General features: G+C 36.7%; 1 protein-coding gene across 4 annotated transcripts in view; it reads right to left on the minus strand.

Annotated features, from left to right (window-relative positions):
• Positions 1 to 2,094: 2,094 nt before the first annotated feature.
• The window catches only part of Bicra (BRD4 interacting chromatin remodeling complex associated protein), a 367,621-nt gene continuing 347,161 nt past the window's right edge, over positions 2,095 to 22,554 (minus strand). For all 4 annotated transcript variants that reach the window (XM_067760680.1, XM_067760682.1, XM_067760683.1 and 1 more), the window contains 4 exons: positions 16,703 to 20,840; positions 16,473 to 16,571; positions 14,984 to 15,122; positions 2,095 to 13,432 (listed from right to left, as the gene is read on the minus strand). In XM_067760680.1, the coding sequence (XP_067616781.1) occupies positions 10,529 to 13,432; positions 14,984 to 15,122; positions 16,473 to 16,571; positions 16,703 to 20,840 (7,280 nt within the window). In that variant the 3' untranslated portion in view covers positions 2,095 to 10,528. The remainder of the gene's footprint in view (positions 13,433 to 14,983; positions 15,123 to 16,472; positions 16,572 to 16,702; positions 20,841 to 22,554) is intronic.

Consider the following 22,554-nt stretch of genomic DNA (forward strand, 5'->3'; position numbering starts at 1 on the left):
TCTAACAACTTTTTGTGGCATTACCGTTTACAACCTTGTGTTGGTGTAGTTGTCAACGACGTCAAAATCTTACAACTTATTACTAGAGTTGTCTCATACAATTTTGCAGTTGTTTTGAAAAAATGTAACATTTTAGACTACGGTTCACCACCTAATTTTTAACAAAAATATTCAAAGTTGGTATCAAAACACGCATTTCGACCTCCGATTTAATAATCCGGAAACAAAAATTAAAAATTTAATTTCTGTCATATCATTTCGGTTCAAAAGATGCATTTCGACCCCCGATTTAAGAATCCGGAAACAAAAATTGTAAATTTAATTTCTTTCATATCATTTCCGTTCAAATTTTCATGTGGTTGTTGCATTTTGCCAGATTTTTTGTACACACTAATGCAGAAAGGCGTTGGACCCACCCTGGGTTATTTTTACAAATCGCGGCCAAAGGCCGCCAACGTAAAAAGATCTGTGCAAAAAAAAAACTGTGGATCGGGCCTCATATTTTGGACCCTCTCGGGCCATTTTGTAGGTTTTTTGTAAATATTTTGAGACAGAAATAAAATTTTTAATTTCCGCTTTCGAATCCTAAAAACGGAGATCGAAACGCGTCTTTTGATACTACCTTTGATAAGAGTTAGATGGTGCACGGGCTCATAAAACGTTACCAAAAAAAGCAAACAACTTAAAGCCGGTAGTTAAACCTTTTTTATTCAAACAATAATCAACAATTTTGTACACATTTATAGAAAAAACAACGATAAACGAAGGATTACATTGAAAAACTTTTTGACTTTATGGAGCGACATTCCGAAGTTCGCGAGGCTGGCCGCAGTTCGGATGCAGCTAAAGTAGGTGAAATTATGAGAACGTGAGTCCCATTGATACTAATCACTACTCCTGGGAATCCTGTTTTAGAGTAAAATACAATTTTTGCTGTTTGGGTTTTAATCCACTTCGCACAAATATGCTTCTCAATAATATCTAAAACCAGGCCAACACCAAAAACATTTCCACAGCATTTTTGATAGCTGCCATCAGCAAGAAATCTGAGTGTGGCGCATAATTTTAAATAGGGGTACAGCCTACCCTGTTGTTTGCCGAAAGCGTTTTCAGAAATGGTCCTTAATTTTGTTTAGTGATGGGCAAAATGCTTCCTTTCAAATCTTCAAAAAATAACTTCATTTGAAGCTCATCATTTGTCACTTAAACATTTTCTTACTTTGTGTTTGGTAGTTCCAAGGGAATGGAATGATCACGCGAATGTTTTTCGTATTCGCGACATATCAATCACCAACATTTTCGCCATTATAAAATAGATTTCATATAATATCCGTTTAGCTTTTAATAACAAAATCACTTTTGCAAATGCTTAAATTTCCGCAACAAATTGACCAGCTGTTCATTTATCTGTCAAATCATCACTTTCTTAGGTTGGCAACTCAATTCTACTTCAACTGAAATAAGTTGTCATTCGTAATACCAAGCAGGAGTTGAGTTGTCTGAAAGTTGAGTTGTTTTAATTAAAACCCAACCCAACCAAGTTGAGTTGTATACCGTAATAGGGGCAATAAACTAGATGGCCAATGTCTAACAAGCCGATAAGAAACCAATAAGAGCACGATGACAAGCTGATAACAAAGTGAAAACTCGACGGTAATAATTCCCCATCAATAATAAATCGATAATAACACAGTAACTTGTCGGTATCGACGAAGTTCTTCATAAAAAGCTCGAAATTATTGATTTCTGGTAAAGTTACCTTTGATGTGGTTTAACTTCAGTCCCTGGACGAGCGTTAGTTAACTTAAAAATACAAATTTTTTAATGTTACAGCTTAATGTTTACACATCGAACTTCACGCATACTTAACCGTCGCCCTTAGAAAAGTATGACAACAAATTAAACAAATTCATGCATATATTTTTTTTTATAATGTATTTATTAAATGTTTATGAAACACCTGACAACGGTGTGTTTTACTATTTTTTTTGTTTCAAATTAAATTCTTAGTAATTCTGTATATACGTATATATGTATGTGTATGTGAAGTAGCACAAACACACAAACAAAAACAACTAATACTTTACTCAATGGTTTGTAGTTTTATAAATCCATTTTATTTTTGTCAAATACATATGTATACACGCATGTTAATTATTAAGTTCAATTTGTTTGTAAATTTTTATATTTTGCTTAAATTTACACATACATACATATTTGCATATGAATATATGCATATATATATTTAATGTACGATGCTACTTTACTTAATTTACCAGTGCTTAATAAATTTTTTTTATTGGCTTCATTGTTTATGATTTTTGGAACAGTTTTATTTTTGTTATAAAATATGTGTGGCAAATTTAAATTTTTAAAAACTTTACATCCCCACAAAACAAGAATTGTTTTTTCTTTCAATATTTTTACGTAGATGTTGTTGTAGTTTTTTTACAATTAATTGTAATAGTAGTAATAGCCGTGTTGTCTTATTTCATTTACTTTGAATTTATTCAGATATTTTAGTTTAAGTTAAGTTTTTTTTTTTACATGCATAAATATGTATTTTTTTTAAGTATTGCCTACGCTCGTTTTTTCCGTTTTTACGTACATCTTTATTAATAATTATTTATTATTGACTTAATGACTTAAATTATAATTACATTTGATGCGCATTTATTTAAATTGATTTAGGTTACTTTGTATCGATAAATTACGTTCGATAAATTCTTTTTTATACATGTTTTTTTTTTTTTTTTATTTAAATTACTTATGTACTTCAGTTTAAGTTCAGTTTCAAATATGTTTCTATTAACTAGATTTGTTGTTGTTGCTGCCTCACCGCCACGCTCATTTGTTTTTTGTGACACATAATAATTCCTAACTTACTTCAATGGCAGAGCTAATACAAACGCAATTTCCTTTGTAGTAGTATGTGTTAACATGAAGAATGTTTAAGCATAAATTTCACGTAGGACATGTTCACTGCTTAAAGTACAAACAAAAACTGATTGCTTCCTTTACTGAATCTCTGTCGCTGCGCTCACATGAGATGTACGTGAACGCCGAATAGTTCGCTGAAGCTCTACGAAACTCGAGAATGCATCACTGATTTAGTTTATTACTTAATTACAATTATATCTACATACATGCATATAAATGGTATACATTTTAGATTCCTTGGTGTTGCTTGTACTTATGTATAACGTATGATGTACATACATATATACAGACATCCTCCGTAAGGGCCTAAATCTGAAGACCTCAGATGGTATCCTATACTAAGTATCATTTTCATGGACATATAAGGGGCATATATTGGGGTTTCTTGTAAATAGTTCTTCTCACTGCCCTTCCTTTATCTATCTGTTTGCAATTGCCTAACCTTTAACCTTTCGTTAACGCTCTCTCAAAGCGTTAACCGGACACCCACATTTGATTTCGCATATTAAGTTGATTTTGTCATTATTAGTTTCATACTAGAATTGTTTATAATTTTTGAACATGAGTTACCAGGCTAGTGTAGATAATTATGATTAATTCAAAAACATTTTTTATTGTTTTCCCTTATAATTTCGCATAGGGCCCACTAACAGAACGGCAAGTAAGATTCCCTTGCATAGTTAAATTCATAGATTTTGACTAATTTTAAAACTAACTCTAAACCACGAACATTTTTTTTCGATATCGAAAATTTCGATTGTAATTCATTAACGAAGACCGATGGTATGCTACTCAAAAATATTGATATTGAAAATGGACAAAACCGCACTATACAATTTTACGATATTGAAAATGGGACAATAAGTAGGCCCTCCTGGTATTGAAAGTTTTGATAGTTCATAAATGAATACTGATGGTTTGAACTCCGAACAGATTTGTATCGAAAATGGGAAAAAGCGTCCTAAAACTACATCCAATTTTTCGATATCGAAAAACTTAATAATTTAATAACGATTCCTATGGAAAATTGGCAAAAGCTGCCTAGAACTTTTTCAATATCGTATATTTCGAATAAAGGCATTGTTAATTAGCGGATGCGTGAGGTTTGGATTCAGAATACATAAATATTGAAAAATCGGACTATTATCACTAATAAAGTGATGGAGGTAATGGGCGTGGCATTGCATATATTTAGGAGAAGAAAATTTCAAAGTTATACAAGCCATACATCAAAAGCTAACGGCAGCCATTAGCCAGATGAATGAAAATTATTCAAATCGTTTGACCCCCACGTCCATCATCCTCATCATCTTCGTTAAAAGTCACGCCAGCTATCCCTGTTTTGCGATAACTGGCTGCCCCACCAATACCGACAGAACTACTTTCTTAGCCGGAGCGTCTTCTTTCATTCTCATCACATGATCTATCTACACCGATGTACACCGTTTTCATTACGCATAAGACCAGGAATTTTTCAAAGAACTTTTCTCTTGAATACTTTAAGAGATATGTGATATTCTCCCGACAGTCTATGATTCAGAGCCCTACATCAGGACGGGTATGACTAGCGGCTTGTAGAGTGAATTTTTTTCAATTGGCTACTCAGTTCACAGTAGAATCCGTTTGATTTGAAATCTCTTTTTGAGAACACCTAAGTTTCAAATAATAAAAATGCTGAGACTCTTATTTATAATTATAATTTATTTAGAGATGAGGGTGGGAAATATTTAACAAGTCTTGTTTTCCATTCGTGCTCGAAGGAACACAAATGCAGAATTGAGATATTCACGAAACCTTTCCATATTTTGATATACATACATAAATACATGCAGCTGCCAGTACTGCCGCCATCTTGTATCTCTTTAGTATATACATACAGTGGCGGGGAAAAAAGTAGCACAAAAATTTAAAATGGTATTATTGGCAATACGTTTTTGTTCTTTTAGATCTATAACAGAAAAAAAAAAAAAAACACATTCAAATGCGCACACAAAATTAGCTAATTAAAATAAATCAAAAGAAATTCTAAATTTTTGCGGTATATAACTAAATTATACTGGCATTTCACCTCAATGGTGATATGATGTAGCAAAAAGTACGAAAATTTTCAATTTTTTGAATATGGGCGTGGTCTTACCCCTTTTTAGGTAATCTCTCTTTAATACTAATGCCATTAATCGAATGAGAGCCAATTGAGGAATGTTTTTATGACATAAATTGGCGAAATCCGTTGGAACCAAAGCTGCTTTTTATACCCAGCTGCACGTTTTTCCTTCCATCCCTCCGTTAAACCGGTAACTTGAACAACAATTGAGATATCTTAACTAAATTTAGTCCACGGGCTTATCTGAACTCAAAATATATTTGTATTGAAAATTGTATAAATCAGATAATGACTACGCCTACTTTTTCGATATCGAAAATGGGGAAAAATAGGAAAAAATGGAACAATGCATTAACAAATACTTGCAAAGTGATTAAACATGACACGTATATTAAATTTATAACGCAAAATAAAATATTATCGAACCTTTGGAAAATTGGCGCGGTATCCATCGCCCACATTTAGGACAAAAAAATTGCTTAAAGCTTTAACTATAACAAAATTGGCAATGTTGTTATGAAATGTAACTACATAATTAATAAGGATATGTTAATGCAAAGTACGAAAATTTAAAAAAATTGTAAATGATCCGCTCCTTTTAATTAAGCTATTTACAAAACTTTCATCGAACAAAGAGCTACCAAATTATATATATCTGGGGCATGGCAAATGACCTAACTCGATCCCTCACAAAATATTAAAGTTGAGTAAGTTGACATACAATAAGTTGATAATTTGCTTTACTAATCAATCTCAAATAGATGCTAATCAACCAATGTTATTAAATTTGTTACAGCTAATTATAGTTAAGGAGGGCATAGTATCTGATAGATAATTTTTAATAAAGCAAATTATTAGCTTTTAAGTAACTCGACTTAATAAATTACGATACTTTGACAGAGATCGAGTTAGGTTACTTTAAAAAAATGCCATGCTATATAATGTTCGGTTTCACTCGTACTAAGGCTACCTAACTATATTTCAAATGAAAATAATAGAAATATAAATGAACGATGAAAAGTTGAAAATAATGCCATTTTCAATTTTGTTGCCATTTTTTCACACGCCAATGTATATATAAAATACAGTACTATTTTTTAACTAGTTTAATTTCAGTTAATTTTTTTATTGTTTATTTTTGGTTTGGTGATTTATTTTTTGTTTTTAATGCACATATAAACACTGATTGTTATGATACTAAATTTTAAAGAGGAAAACATTCACATCTAGATTTTATAGTTATATCTTACAATTTTCGCTAACAGTTTTGCTTAGTCTCTATCTACATACAAAAGAAAAGTGAAGGACAACAAACTACATATACATATGTACTATTATTGACATTCGCTTACGATTATTCAGCAGAGAGGGTTGGCAAAGAGAGTGTGTTTTGCTTTTCCATTTTTTTCTTACACACATTTACTCAAATGCAGAAATTACCTTTAGTTTTTATTTGACATTAAAATTTTTTCTGTAGTTAAAAAATTTTTAAATTTTACTTGTGCTACTAATTTTTTGCTCTTTATTTTTGTAAATTTATTAATTGTTTAATACTTATTATTTGTTTGAAGAAAGCCACATACATTTTTAAACATAATTGCGTAGTTTACAACCAATTCGTTTGCCACGCCCACAAGTTGTGGTCTCTTTGCAGCATTTGTTTGTATTTTTTTTTACAAAACTACAATTAATTAAATACGTAATGTTTTAATGTTTTTTAAATTTTATTTTAAACAAAATTTCGCTAATTTGCTTTTTTATTTACTTTAAAGATGTTGTTGTAAGATATATCTACTTTTTTATTTAGATAATTCAGTTGCATTAACGCATTGATAATAAAACATTTTGACATTTTTTTCTTTTTTTTCGTTAAAAGCTAAATCAATAAGAATAATACGATTTACTGTTAGCTAAAAGCTTATGCCTGTCAAGTCCATTTTTTTTATTTATAAGTCCATTTCTTTGCGTTTTTAGTTGTTTTGGAGATTGTATAAAAAAAAGAAAGGTTCGCATAACTTATACAGTATAATGCAAAACAAAAACAACAAATTCGATTTTTTATTCATAATTCATTGGCCAGTGAAAATTTAAAAATTTATTATTATGAATAATAAAGCTAATAACATGTATCTTCGTACTGCATTTGTTGCTTTTGTTTGGCACAATCCTGTATTTTTTTAAGTTTTTAATTCAATATATTATTGCTTTATTTGTACAATTAGAAATATTTGTGCGGTTTCCAATTCGCAATTATACTTTTTACAACTTAATTAGGTCAAAGAACAGCTATAAGCACGAAAAAAGAAGCAAAGTTTATTAACATATTCTTTAATTTCGAAAGTCTTCAAAAACATTTCTAAATTTGACTGAGTTTCCAAAAACTTTTTGAGCCTGCAATTTTGTAGCCCAATCAATTTTAGTAATATACGAAAATTCGAGAAATTTTTTGAAAATCTCATGAAGTTTTCGGAAATTTTACTGAGTTTCCAAAAGCTTTTGAGCTTGCAATTTCGTAGTGCAGTCAATTTTAGTAGTATTCGAAAATTAGAGATTTTCAAAATAGTACTGAGTTCCCAAAAACTTTTTAGTATGCAATTTTCTAGTCCAATCAATTTTAGTAGTATTCGAAAATCCTCATAAAAATTTCGAAATTTTTACTTTGTTGGAAAAAGTTTATTTTACTACAAGACTGTATACATACTCAAATATATCTAAATTTTGCGAAATTCTAAGTAAAAATTTCTGAAATTTTCAGAAAACATTTTCAAAAACTTTTCGTTACATAATTTAGCTTAGTTTATTCTAAAACTTAAAAAAACCGTTAATATGTTACTAATTTTTGCTGCTATTTTTTATGTTCACAGCTGTATTTTTTTTAAATACTTTTTTTCGTTACTGCATATCTTTTTAATAAAAATATTAAATAAGAAAATGAATTACAACAGAACAGTAAAAAGTGACTTAACCTAAAATACAAAAACCAGCATTTCGCAAACTAGATAATTTAACAAATCAAATGTTCAAATTATCTAAAATTTAAAACAAAACAAATTATTGCTGCTTTGAACGTAACGTATTGCTACTTTTTTTTTTTTAAATATATAGTAAATAATTTGATACACCGCCAACAGCAGTAAAGGTAAACACGTTTTCAAAGTGGCAACACCAAGAGGATTGCAACAATTTTTATTAAAAAGCTAAGTTTTTAAATTAAAAGCACAAATGTTTTGAACAATTTTAAAAGAAAACTATACATAGTTTTAAATTTATAAATTACAAAATTGTTATTAAAATATTTCAGGGTTTTAGAGACGCACCACTCACACAATTAATATCATTTTTATATTCTTCTTGTAGTGATAAGGAGAATCCCAGAAGGTTTTGGGGAATTTTATCGGTATGCGGAAAAAAAGCACCATTAAGGTACTAATCCGACCAAATTGGGAACGATTTGATATGACCATATTAAACACGCTAGGTGAAGTTGACAACTAGGTTGGAGAAGCTATCAATGCAAGCACTGATCTTATCCTGCATTTCGCGCCAAAAAGTAATAGCGGAGTATCTTTTTAATCTCCCTTTAGCTTATCAATCCCTTCGTGGCAGCAGCGTCACTTGCTGACGTAAAGTAACGCATAGTGGCCCAATGAGGGGAAGGCTCTGGTCAAATACCGCACAATGCACGCGTCAGGCCGCTCAGCTACATTGTAGGGCGCTGTGAAGTTTGGCTAAGCCCACACACTAGCACAAGCTGCCTGACAGTTGAACCGAATATATATATGCTCATGGACTGGTGTTTGGTTCAATACGTGCCCGGAACAGCTTCTAGGACGCCAAAACATATAAAGAGGTCCTAAGCCTTACGTGGTAATTTTTTCTATGCATATGATTTTTGCTTCTACTGTAAAATTTTAAATTTGTTGATTTGTGAATTAAGCAAACGATTTGTATCATAGTATAAGCTGTTTTATTTAAATATCATCAGTTATTCGAATGTTCGAAAAAATATGTAAAACAGAAGAAGAGTATAAATTTCTGAAGGCTTTCGAAGGTGGTGTATTGTGCGAAAATTATGATTGTGATGGTTGTAGTTTATAAAATATTCCGAAATTCCAATTATTTTTAGAAATGTATTATGAACATACTTTCGAAATTGATTGGTTTTCATTGGTGATTGGCAATATCGATTTTGATCATTTTTTAAAGAGCTACAAGTGCTGATATCCGCCTCCTAACTACAATCGGTTAGTTTCGAAAATATGCTAAAAATAATCCGAATTTCGAAAAATTATCAAATACGGATTTTGCATTTCTAGTTTTCAACCATTACACAAAGTTTCACAAATAGTCTTGACATTCGAAGGGATTCAAGGTGTTGATAAACGCAATACAAAGCTTTATAGCTTCAGAGCCTCCCCAACGCAATTGTCAACCTCACTTAAGCGAGGGGAATGTTGTTACAAACACCATACGACAGGGCCGCCAAGATAGGGCGTTCTTCCACTCAGTTGACAATAAGTAAGTATTGCCTGTCAGCGAAAAAATAATCATGTTACAGGATATCTGTATCTAAATAATAGCTTATAATTTAATGAACTACCAAAATACAAATTTTAATAAGATTTTCAAAACTTTTACAGTACAATATATTAGGCTTGGAAAGCTTTTCAACTAATGAACGAATGCACTTTTTTGTGCCAAATTTGTAACAAATCTAATGAAGAAATTACATTACTTTATAATTAAATTTGTTGAACAGAAAGTTCCATGTGGTGATCAAACTAAAATCCTAGAACTAGTTGATGGATTAAAAGACCTAAAAATTAACTAATTCTTTCAGCTCACTAAATATACTATAATAATACATTTTTATACAGGTAACCAATTTTCGGAATCACTGTAAGTTATTTCAGTTGGTCAAAAAATTTACCACCATGCTGGTTAATAAACTAAAAATAAATTTAAGATATAAACAAATAAATAAGTTTCAACTTTGACTAACTGTACCAATTTTTGTATGCATGTGATCTCTATTTTAAGAGTTTTTAAAAAGTGCAGCAAAAAATGTTTGTAGTTTATTATATGTATACTAGCATAACTATTTACTTGGGGTATACGTGACTTTTGTCAATTTCCCTACATAAGCGCTTTGTGCCCGAATAGCGTTTTGAACTGCTTATCCGACCATCGCACGTCACAATCTTACTTTAGCATATTAAATTCCGGTTGTTGCTATGTATTCCTTTTATATCACACTGCTCATAAAGAACTAGCATTAAATTCCAATACGACACCAGTACTTCCAGAGTTACTACGACTATCGCCAACACGGTTACTAGCATTTAAAGCTTTTGCACCACCTGCACCACTATTTGCTGTTGGTATATTAGTGACGCGTTGCTTCGATGATGATGACTTTTGTTGTTGGTGGTGGTATGATTGCTGCTGATTTTGTTTCCCACCAACGGAATTAATACTAAGTTGTCATGATGTCATTATCGACTTGACTGCCTCATCAACCAAACCAGCAGCAACGCAACCAAAATCGGTACCCAACATTGCGGGTTGATGTTGTTGATGATGATTTGCTTGCGTTTGGTGTTGTAATGACTGATTGTGATTAAGCAATGCGGATTGAAGTTGCTGTGCATGATGATGTTGTGTGCTATCCAAAAGTATATGCGTGGCGTTATCACCAGCTGCTGGACCACTGCCACCACCGCTAATCAAACAATCACTCAATTCATCAACAAGATGATTTCTACGCTTTACCACGCCATCTTGGCAATTCACACCGACTTGCTGTTGTTGTCTATCATCAAGTATGCTATCGCCAAGTAGGGAACCCATCGAATGATCCAATGAGAAATTGAGTGAATCTGCTGATTCACTATTTTGCAAATTTAAAATGCTATCGATTGCATTTTGAACGTGACGGCTGATGTCATCATCAAAATCACCACTTCCGCCACCACCAATGTGATGGTTAAGATTGTTATGCATATGCGTGTGTATGTGTGGATGCATTTGTTGCTGTTGTTGTTGCTGTTGATGGTGTAGATTGAGCTGCATATGCTGTTGTTGTTGCTGCATAGCATGCTGCAGTTGTTGTTGTGCGTTTACAAAATGCGGGTGCTGGTCAACGCTATCTAACAAATTACTAAATTGTTGTTGTTGACAAAATGTCACTTGCTGATGTAACATTTGTGCCGCGGCAGGTTCTACGCGTATATCATCATGTAATGATAGCAGATCAGCTTCTAATATGCTCTCATGATGCTGTTGCGATTGTTGGAGGTGATGTGATTCGTGGTGTGGATGGTGCTGCTGCTGCTGTTGCGTAAAAATGGGTGATGAAGAGCTTGATGATGTAGACATGCGACACATTTGCTTTGTTGTTGTGCCATCAAGTGTATCATCCGCATCGGCAGACATCAATTCCGCATTCCAACGACGTTTGCGCGATGTCACATCACATTCATCAGCGGCGGCGGTATTTGATATGAACTCACTAAATGGTGCGTCATCAACATTTTGCATCCAACGTGCTGTACTATTATTTGGTAAATTTAGTTGCAAGCTTTGTTGTATGTGCTGTTGCTGCTGGTGATTTAGTTGCATTTGTTGTTGTTGCTCATTTCCAAACAAACCCACTGATGCATTTTCTTGAGCGCTTTGAACGCGCATAAAATTATTAGCAGCTGCAAATTCGCTATCCCATAAGCGTTGCTGTTGTTGTTGCTGCTTCGATTTTACAACATCGTTATTATCTTGACTTGATTCCCCATCGCCGAAGATTTCATCCAGCTTAGCTTCAATATCATTTGCCTCACTGGAATCACTTTTACTTAAATGCACCGGTGATTCACCGAACATGGCCTCTAGACGAGTTTCAACCGATTTATGTACATCTGCCATATCATCGCCTGAATCGAAGAATTCATTTAGCGATGAATGCATATGATTGTGTACATCATCGTGTTCATCTTGATGTTCGCGGTGGTGGTGGTGATGCTCATTAGCATCGTTGTGCTGATGATGTTCGTCAGTAGATGGCAGACAATTTTGTTGGTGATGATGTTGTAAGGAATCATTACTTCTGCTGCTGCTAGGGCTCATTTGCTGACTTTTGTCAATGCAACCATTTGGGAAGAGATCAATCAATTGTCCAGAATGTGCGCTACTTATCGTGCCCACGCTGCTGCCGCTACCATTACTGGGTGGGGAATTTTCGTAGATATTTATCGTTTTTATTGACTGTGATTGCTGTTGTTGCAAATGTAATTTATTCTCTGCCGTTATAAGACTCAGCTCTTTCTGTAAGTTTAACCATTCGTCTTCTTGCGTTTGTTGCTGCTGTTGTAATTGTTGTTGCTTTGAGTTGTGCTGCAAATATTGTGCCTCATAAGTGTTATAAGTCGGTACGGTTTTTATTGGCTTATTTGACGGCTGTTGCGGTTGTGCTTGTTGTGGCTCTCGTTGTAGCGGCAGTGGCTCTTTATGTTCATCATGCGCATTTGTATTTTCGCTTTTTTCTTTACTCTGTTGTTGTTTGTTTGCTACTTTGGCGCTACTGGCTGTTTGCCCTACAGCCGTCGGTGCTGTTGGTGATGATAATACCACTTCTTTATGTTCTACCTTCTTCATTATGAAACTAGGTGTAATTTCCGATTCGATATCGAAATTTTCGTATTCTTTTTTCACACAAGGCTTTTGTGGTTGTGCCGCATCTCGTTTTATTGTACCGTTCAATTGCTTATTGCTGCCAGTATAGAAATTTGATGCTGGTAATTTTCCTTTACCACCGACCGGAGTTTCCAAAGGTTTGAAATTTGTATTTATTAAGGATTTCGCACCCACAGTAGATTTCACATTGTGCCAGTCGGTTTTTTCGTCCTTATTGGACATCAATTCGCGTGTTTGTTCCTGCTGGTGCTGTACGCTTTGCTTATTTTCGCTGTTATTTGGTTCGTTGTCATTTTCGTTATGCTTCAACAAATTAAGTTTCTGATCCTCAGCTACCACTGCAGGTGACAGAGTTTCTGTTTCGATGGTATTGGTTTTGTCAGTTGGTTCACTTTTAACATCTGAGGAACCGTGTTGTGCAGCATCATTGTTTGTTGGTGCCATTTTATTATCGCTCGGCTCATTTTCATCTTTAACAGGATTTAATGGTTTAAGCTCGTCCTTGACTTCGTCTAAGGCAATTGGCGACAGCATTTCTGAGTTATGCTCAATTTTTATGCATTCATTTGGATCTTTCTTCGGTAGTTCTTGATCACATAGAATCTGCTCCCGTTCGGCATTTCGCATTTGCTCAATTTCAGTCCTTAGGTCATCGATCATCAGCTGTTGTATTTGGCAAGTTTCCGATGTGCGATGAGCCAACTGTGATTGAGATAACATTATTTTTAGTTCTAAAGGCAACAGAGTATCATTTACAATATAATAAATAAATAAAGGTAAAGCTCAATAACCTCCAAAGAGATTTTGGGCCAATCTTCTCTACCAATTGGCGTCGTGCTTCTTTTAATTTTTCTGGAACGACTTCGGGACTTCTTTTCCCGACAAATAGCTGTCATATCAGTGTAACCCCACTTAATTTCTTGCGTCCCTCCCACAAACTGTTATCCTCAGAGCAGCCCCTTGCAGCTGGACCGCTCCTGGATCTACAACAGACGGTCGTACTCTTGGGTTAGAACCCAACGTTCGTCGCCCCTAAATTTCTACAAAACATTTGTGGCTCCCTGATCTTAGTGTACAAGGACGTATCTCTACCACCTTCGAGCAGCAACGCTGCCCAGCAGGCCACATCAACTGACCGCTGTTACTCGCGCCAAACGGCGCCTCCAGCTAATTCGGCCGCTCCAACCCACAACTACAATCTACGTGGCATGGATAGAAGCAAAGCCGAGCACCAGCCTTTACCCCCGTCCCGCTCTTCTTTTTCCGGCACATGTACGAGCGTAAGAAGGGGGTCATCAACTTCGAGTCCCCCACACCACGTGCCCCGAAGGCCAGCTAAGAATATTTATGATTGCGACATCAGTCCAATGCAGTTCATGCCTTAGCCGACGTCACCTTCATAAATAAATTTAGTACCTCATGAAACCTTCTAGGTCATACCGCCTCCCACCTCCTACATCCATGAGGAACTTGTTGTCGCCAGAGCCTCAGCTGTTAAGGAAACAGGATTCGCCACGGGTAGGTGAGGTTGACAATTGGGTTGGAGTAGCTATAAATTGCGCTGGCAACCCCTTCAAAGGGTTGCGCTACACAGCCCTATTTTGGTATTTTAGTCGCCTCTTACGGGGGGCATACATGCCGCGGGTATATTCTAAGTCCCCTAAACCGGCGCGTTCGTTGCACAGTCCTGCTAAAACACAAGACCACCCTATCAACACGAGGTACTCCAGCAGGCGGTTGGTCACCTCTCAATTGAAAAGGTTGGTCATATACCTTAATTGTGGCAAACATATACTTTGAAATGAATAAACAAAGAAGTTACTTCAGCACCAGTCGGACAGCACACACGTCAAAGCCAATCCTCAGAGTGATGAAATGACAAGATATCGCTTAAACGGTGTCAAAACTGTGGTGTAGTCATTACAGGCTACATAGGTGACTCAAAAACGCAAAAGGAAACTGAGGCTAGGCTGTGCTCAAGGCATCTGCGAGTAAATCAGTCGTACAAGCCTAAAAGGACATTTATAGGTAATAATGTAGCCGACAGATCAAATACAGAGACAATAAGATTAAGCAATATTGGGTCTGAACCCTTAGTCCTATCAAATAAAGTCCAAGTAATCACGTGGCACTGCTCAATGATTTAAAGAATCCACAAAAGTCAGCAGCATGTGCTTGATACTATAAAAACGATGTGCCAACAACCAGTTAATGTAAATTTTTTTTATTCATAAGCATCTTAAACCCACTCACCGTTGACTCTTGCAGCAAAATATTTTTATATTTTGCTGAAATTTTATGATAATTTTCTTGATATTGTATAGCCACCTGTTCGAAACGCTCTTCGTCTTCAAATGGTAAGTCATCAACACTTTCATACATGCAATGATATCTGCAATCAAATAGAAACAAATTATTGTTAAAATTCAATTAATGGACAACATCGACGACTGAGGGGAATATCACCCTATTTCGGTTAAAAGTTCTAAAACGCCTAATCTTGAAATTAGTTTGCATGAAACCTTAAAATGTCTTGAATTTGAGTTGAGATAGTGCGTTTTTGAAATAAGAAAAAGTCTAGAGGTAAGGAGTTCATCAACTAAATTATGAGAAAGGGCGTTGTTCAATTCAAAGACAGAGCATTCTCTAAAGAGTTCTGAGTACGTAACCCTCATTTTTTGTTAATACCAAACTGAATCCTTGTATCCTGAAATTTCTCTTTTCTTACTTTTCTATATTCGAAAGTGGGTAGTTGGGGAAGTAGAGGGTTTTGATCATGTCAATTTGGTGGAAATAAATTTAAACAAAAAGTTCTATTTCCATTTCATTTTAATTACAATGTGGTAGGCAACGCTGGAATACATGTGTCCTGCACGAATGGTGGTACCCGAACTTCGTCTGTTTTTTCTACGCAATTTTGACTACTTTTGGGTGTCGGGTCTAGTACCACGTATACTACCCAGTTATGAAGAAGGAATGAAGATGAAACCACTCACAAGGTTTCAGCTTTTTATTAATCAACAAAATAGAGGGTTACATACCCATTACCCTATGGATTTTTTTTTTTGTAATGGTCTAGCAATGAAAACTTGTCTTTATAAGAGTTAACTAAAACCACCAAATATTATTTTAGTAGGATGGCGTTTTGAGGTGCCCCCAGCCCCAAGAAGTTGAACAATATAATCGCGATTTTACAAAGCTAATTATTAACATATTTATATTATTTCTTTTTTAACATACATAACTTTAGTAAAATTACATATTATAACTAAAAATGACAGATTTTAAATGGTGTTTTACAGATTTTTGTTGATAATGGTATGTTTCTAATCAAGTGTATAAGTAAGAGTTTTACAGGCACATAGTAGGCCATGGAAATCAGTAGGCTTTGAAATCAATGATCACAATAACAACAAGCGAAAGTAAATCAATGACAAAAAAAAAAATATTTGTACCTACCGTCTTTTTCAAAGTTTAGTTGCGTTGGGGCACCTCTAAACATACGATGAGTGAAATAAAAATTTTCAACATTATTTCTGGTCTAGAAAGGCAACTTTCTTGAGGTCAGCCAAAAGCGATTTCGAAAAAAAATAAACTCACTCCACCCTTATACACATATTTAAAAAAATTGTTATATGTGACGTTTTCGAAACGGCAACCGACTTAGGGAGATGTCGTACTCAGCAGTCGATATACATAAGAACTTGCAGAAGAGTTAAACAAAAATCTAATTTAAGCAAACCTTATAAGCCTTTTAACAGCCTCTTCTTTATCGTCAAAGGGATTAATATAATCTGGGTTCAAGCATTTCTGTTGATCTAACTCCAATTGACGTAAAAATCTGTTAATATTTAAAAGTAGAAGATATTACAGCATTATATAAAAAAACATATGTATGTATGTATGTGAATGTTGAAAAGCGTAAATTGTGTTTTGTGTTGAGCTCACGCGTATTTTCAACCAACTACTCACAAAGAAAGTCGTGCAAGTTTCGGCTGTGGCTGCGCCAGATTTTCTTCAGTTTTTAAGTACGTAGTCAATGTGATGGGTGTTATAATAGCGGTGCTATTAGTGGCGTTGGATGTTGATGTGATAATAGTGGTGCTAGCGGTGCTATTGACGGCGCTTGGATTGCTAGCATTGGTGAGATTATATGTAAATGCAGCTGCGTTGCCCAATGTGTGTGCTTGTGTTTGTATATTAAGTGCTTTTGTATTTGCAGCTACCGATGCAGCCGTTGCTGCTACTTGTGCTGAAGTTGTTGTTGTAATAGTTGTTGTCGTCGCTGCGGTTGTTGCTGATGCTTCAGAAGCAGCTGAATTAATATTCGAATTGCTACTAGCACACGATGTTGCTGCTGCTGTAGCAACAATCAAAGCGGCATTATTATTGTTGCTGGAATTACTACTACTACTACCTCTATTAATAGTTGTACTTGTGGCGGACGTTCCAGCGCTTGTTGTTAGTGTAGTCAAACTGTTTGCGTTGGCTTGTGAAAACATATTAAGCTGTTGGAGTGTTTGCTGTTGTTGCTGCTGCTGTTGCAGAAAAGCATTTGTGTTTCCACTTGCAAAATTAGTACATGTCACTGAATTCGCTACACTTGTGGATGCTACTGCAGCGGCTATTAAAGGACTTGAAAATACCAGCGGTGGTGGGCCACTATTCATGATATTTGTTGAGCTCACTAACACGGACTTTTGTAGCATGAGTTGTTGTTGATGCTGTGCTTGTTGTTGTTGCTGCTGCTGAAAGTGTAATGCTTGCGTTTTTGTTGTTGTGGGCACTAACGTTGGTTGCTGTTGTTGTCGCTGCACGCTCAAAGGCACCAAAGTACCCGTCGTCGTTGTGTTGCTGTTCTGCGTTGCTTGCTGCTGCGCACCGGGCGCTGTTAGTCTACCTTTAGCGCTTGCGGTGTCTTTGACACGTGACGCTGCAGAGTTTTGTTGCAATTTTGCCTGCTGGAGCTGTTGTTGTTGTTGCTGCTGTAACAATTGCTGTTGTTTATTTTGTTGCACTGTTTGATGATGCTGCATTGGATAGATGTGAATACGATGGGTAACACCGGCCGGTGCCTGTGCTTGTTGCCCTGACATGGCAGTGTTGCTCAACGGCGCTGCCGTCATGCCTGCTGTGGTGGATGAGTGATTATTTGGCTGCACCACATTTGCTGGTATACCTGCGGCATTCACCTTCCCTACACCACCCACCGCTTGCTGCTGCTGTAGCTGTGGCAATTGCGCTGACATTAGTGTAATGCCGGCGCCAGAGCCCATTGGCGGCATTTGCAAATATGCTTCGGGTGTGGGCATCTCCTTGCCAGCTGCTAAAATGCATTGTTGTTCGGTGTAGAGTCGTTGCAGCGCCATATTGATTTCAGCATCGCTCATTGGCTTGGAGTAGGCGGCTATGGCGGCGGGATCAAAATCGGGTGGCAAAGGTAGCGTGGTGAGTAGCGTTTTGTGTTGCAATTTAATGGTGAGGAATTGTATTTGCATTTGTACTTGTTTAAAAATTTGTTGTTGTTGTGCGGTCAACTGTATAGTTTGTACGCGCGATACTGTGTGCTGTTGTGGTGCTTGTGGTTGAATTTGCTGTGGCGCAGTGGCTGGTTGTGGCATCTGTTGTTGTTGTTGTTGCTGCTGCTGCTGTGTCATACCTATATTGCTTGAAGAGTTTTGAGCTGACAGCAATGGTGGCTCACTATTAGCACTACTAAAATTTGCGCTCGCCGAGGTCAACGTCGTGTTGCTGCTGTTGGTATTCGCAGTGCTTATGATACTGCTGCTGTTAGTTGTTGTTGTTGCACTACTAACAAAACTGGTGCGCATTTGTGGTGATGGCAGCAACACTGCAGTGCTGCTATTCTGCTGTGCTTGTTGTTGTTGCAATTGGTGTTGCGTTTGTTGCTGCATATTTATTACCTGTTGCTGTTGTTGTGAGTTCGATGACACCGCTGTCGCTGTTACCAGCTGTTGCATTGGCGCTGTTACACCAACCAACTTTGTTGTTGTTTGTTGTAATGATTGAAATGGTTGTATGCAGTTATTGCTCGATGTGCCAGAAGCAGCACCCGTGCCAGCACCACCAACTTGCTTGCCACTAGCAACATTTGGCTGCACAATTTGTACAGGATTATTATTTGGCTTTTGGGAGAGTGGGTCCAATTTTGGCATTGGCTTAACAACACTAGCATTTTTAATACCCGCAGTACCACTAGCCACATCAGCAGCTGTTGTCGTAGCTTTGGGCTTTCGTACCGGCTTTTTTTTTGCTACAGCGCCGCCCGTGGAGGTCGCACTTTTCGGTGGCTCCAATTTCGCTTTACTTTGATCAATAATTGGTGCCACATTGGCCACTTGTTTAGTTGTAGTAGTGGTGGTGACGGGGTTGACGGTGGCATTCGCGTTGTTGGTACTGACCCCGCTGGCACCCAGCGACTGAATGGGTTGTGGGTGTACAATTTGTTGTTGTGGCGGTTGTGTGCGTTGTTGTTGCACTGCCTGTTGTTGTAATTGTATTTGTTGCTGCTGTTGCCCTGATTGCTGTCCACCACTTAGTCCTGACGAAGTCATACTCATTAACGCCGGTTGCGGTTGCGTGCTTGGCGGCAATGGATTTACATCATTGAAATGTATTTGTCCTAATTGCAGACACTGTGCCAATTGTTGAGCATTGATACCGGCTGGTGCGATTAGCAAACGTTCGGTGGGACCAATAGATGCGGCCGTTTGTGTTGGGCTTATTGGCGTAATTTGATTTGTTTCGCTGTTTAGTGAGAATATTTGTTGTGTTGCTGCATTTATTTTCGGCAGTGATACATATCGTTGTTGTTGTTGTGTAGCAGTGCCCAACATGGCATTGTTATCTGATACTTGGGGCAGTGAAGGTTGCAGTGTTTGCGTTAGCTGCGGTAGCATTGGTTGTGGTTGTTGTTGTTGCTGTTGCTGCTGCTGTTTTTGTTGTATTTGTTGTTGAATCAACTGTTCAGACACTCTGACCGCATTAGCCATGGCTTGCTGCTGCTGTTGTTGCATGTGCTGTTGCATTTGTTGTTGTTGTTGTTGCTGCAGCTGCTGCGGTGACTGTTGCGGCAATTGTATTTGTAGGATTGGGGCTGCATTGCCAACAGTTGTCATTGTGCCCTGTGAGGCATTGAACTGCAGTTGAATCGTTGGTGCCTTTGTTGGTGCTATTGTTGTTGCTAAATGCGCTGGTATTGAAATCCTATTTGTAGCACCCGCATTCGAGGTGGTGATCACAGCCTTCGTTTGTTGTTGTTGCAGCGCACTATTTAAAGAAGTCACTGGCATCTGTAATTGTTGTTGTTGCATTGTTATTGCACTTATCAGCGTAGGTCGATTGTTCTGCTGATCAGACCCATTGTTACCGTTGCTGTTGTTACCATTTCCCACACCACTACCACTACAGTTACTACTACTATCATCCGCCAATTTCGTTGGTTCATTGATTATTGTCAAATTTGGTAAAGCTCCCTTCAACAGCGCTTGTAAGATAATTTGTGATTGCTGATCTTGTGGCTGATTTGGATCGTGTCGCAGTATAAGACGCTCGCAGTGCTCTGAAACGGCTAATGTGAGACTGCCAGTGAGTTGTGGTATGAGCGCCGCAGCTGTGGCTGGTGAACCGACTGATATGGATACATTTTGTGCCATTGTGGTGAGTTGTGGTGGTAATAAAGAGGTGGTGGAGTTGGTGGTGTTGCTGCTACCTGTGGCAGTTGTTGTAGTTATTGCCATATTATTGTTACTATTATTATTATTATTATTATTAGCATTTCCGCTGCTATTACTAGTAGCCATTGAGTTGGTGGGTTGTTGTTGTACTAATGGTGTTGCTGTTTGATTAGATGAAAATGATGAAGACGTTGTGGCGGCAGAACCTGATGATGTTTGCGGCGAAGCCACTAGCTGCACTTGTCGTCCATCTGTGGTTAATTTTATACCTGCTGCGGGAGTTTGATGAGTTTTTTGTACATTAGCCTGAGTGTGCGATGACGGTGGTTGTTGTGATTGTTGTTGCCGTTGAAGCGACGTCTGCTGCGCTTGATATTGTAGTGTTGCTGCATGAGACATCAGCTTTGCATTGACTGTAAGAAAAACACATGTTTAAGAATACACAAACAACCTTACTATTTTTGTTAGTAGATACTAGTCAAGAAGCCAATAAGATTAACCATAAAACTCTTTGAACCGATAAACAATTAATAAGGTATCTCTTTATAAATCAGCCATAGTCTCAATATATCGATAAGAGCGTTGCCTAGCACATACCAGCACACGCTCGGTGTAGGTCGCAATCTATATATGTATATAAAAATCAAATTCTGTGTGTGTGTGTGTTCCCTATGGAAACGTATTTCCCACACTTCAATCATCCCCAAATTTTGGCTATAGGTTCCTTCGATCAAGACGAAGGTTTTTCATATTTCAGAATTTTAAATTTAAATTTTTTTCAATTTCACGTGCGGCACTGGGTGGTGCGACAAATTTTGTATGTCAGCAAAAGTTGTTCATACGCCATGCACGTACTTAAGTGCAGAACTTTTGTTTGGCCATAGCACTGAATTCACAAAAAGTTAAAGCGATTGCATTGAGTGATTTAAAAGTTCTTATTAAATTTAAGCAGTCCATTGTAAAAATAGCTGTCTATATGAGATGATAGACAAAAATTGTGCAGCTAAAATATTTTGATAAAGTTATGAGATTTTGAGTATGAATTGTGTGTGACAAAATAAAATTTGAAAAATAAAGCAAAGAATGAGGGATCTAAAAAAAAGTGGAGAGGTAGAGGGTGTAAAATAGAAGAGCAGAGATAAGGAAATTATAAAGGTAAGAATGAGAAAAATTGGGAGATACATTTTGGAGAAGATCAATAAAATCTTATATACTGATTGTTTGACTTTGAGTACCTAACGGCAAATATGCGATTAGTATCTGCCCAACCCAAGCAACGACGGGTACCCTGATAGCTAAAGATAACTAAAGAGAATGTGATGCACGAAAGATTGACACTCTTGTAGAAACAAAGGCGTTGGAAATTAACTAGGGGTGCGGTGGTAGCCTGCTCAGCCTACCGCACTGAAAGTTCTGGGCTCAATTCCCGGAAAAAAACAAGATCAATATACTTTAGCCAAGTTTTTCTAAGCCGGGGCAACCTGAGCGCAGACTATACGCCCATAGTGGTATAGCGTCATCAAATATTGGAGGAAAAGACTTCCCTATATGCGATGCGCTTCCATTGTTTTCATAATAGAAGTGAAAGGTTACACACAGGCAATACACACCGTACACAAATGGTTCCAAAGTAATGGAAGGTGTAGGGTCTGCAGGATACTGCGTTGATCCGGAAATAAATAGATCCTACAAACTACCAGATCCCTGTAGTGTTTTTCGAGCGGAAATAGTAGAGTAAAGCAGTAGAAGCACTGGAGGAAAATTGCTCAAACTTCAGCCCCGTCGATTTTTACGTTGACAGTTAAGTAGCAAAATCATATACATCAAATGTCATCTCCCTCTGGCGTTCCACAGGGCAGCCATCTTGGTCCAAATCTGGTCTTTCTGCTATTCATTAATGATATCTGTACCACTTTTTAGGTCTTATGCGTCTATCGAAGAACGTCCCTTGCTTCAAGCGGATTTAAACTGCCTAGTTACTTGGTGCAACGTAAATTTAATGCCGCTGAACCTCAATAAATGCAAACTCATGTGTCCCTCTCGGAGAACTTTGCGAGCAGCCTCTTACGTAATTAATAATTTTTGTCTTCTATCAGTTAACTATTTTGGGAACTTGGGAGTCACGAT

The sequence above is a fragment of the Eurosta solidaginis genome, chromosome 1 (assembly GCF_040869045.1).
Source record: "Eurosta solidaginis isolate ZX-2024a chromosome 1, ASM4086904v1, whole genome shotgun sequence".
In the NCBI taxonomy this organism is placed as follows: domain Eukaryota; kingdom Metazoa; phylum Arthropoda; class Insecta; order Diptera; family Tephritidae; genus Eurosta; species Eurosta solidaginis.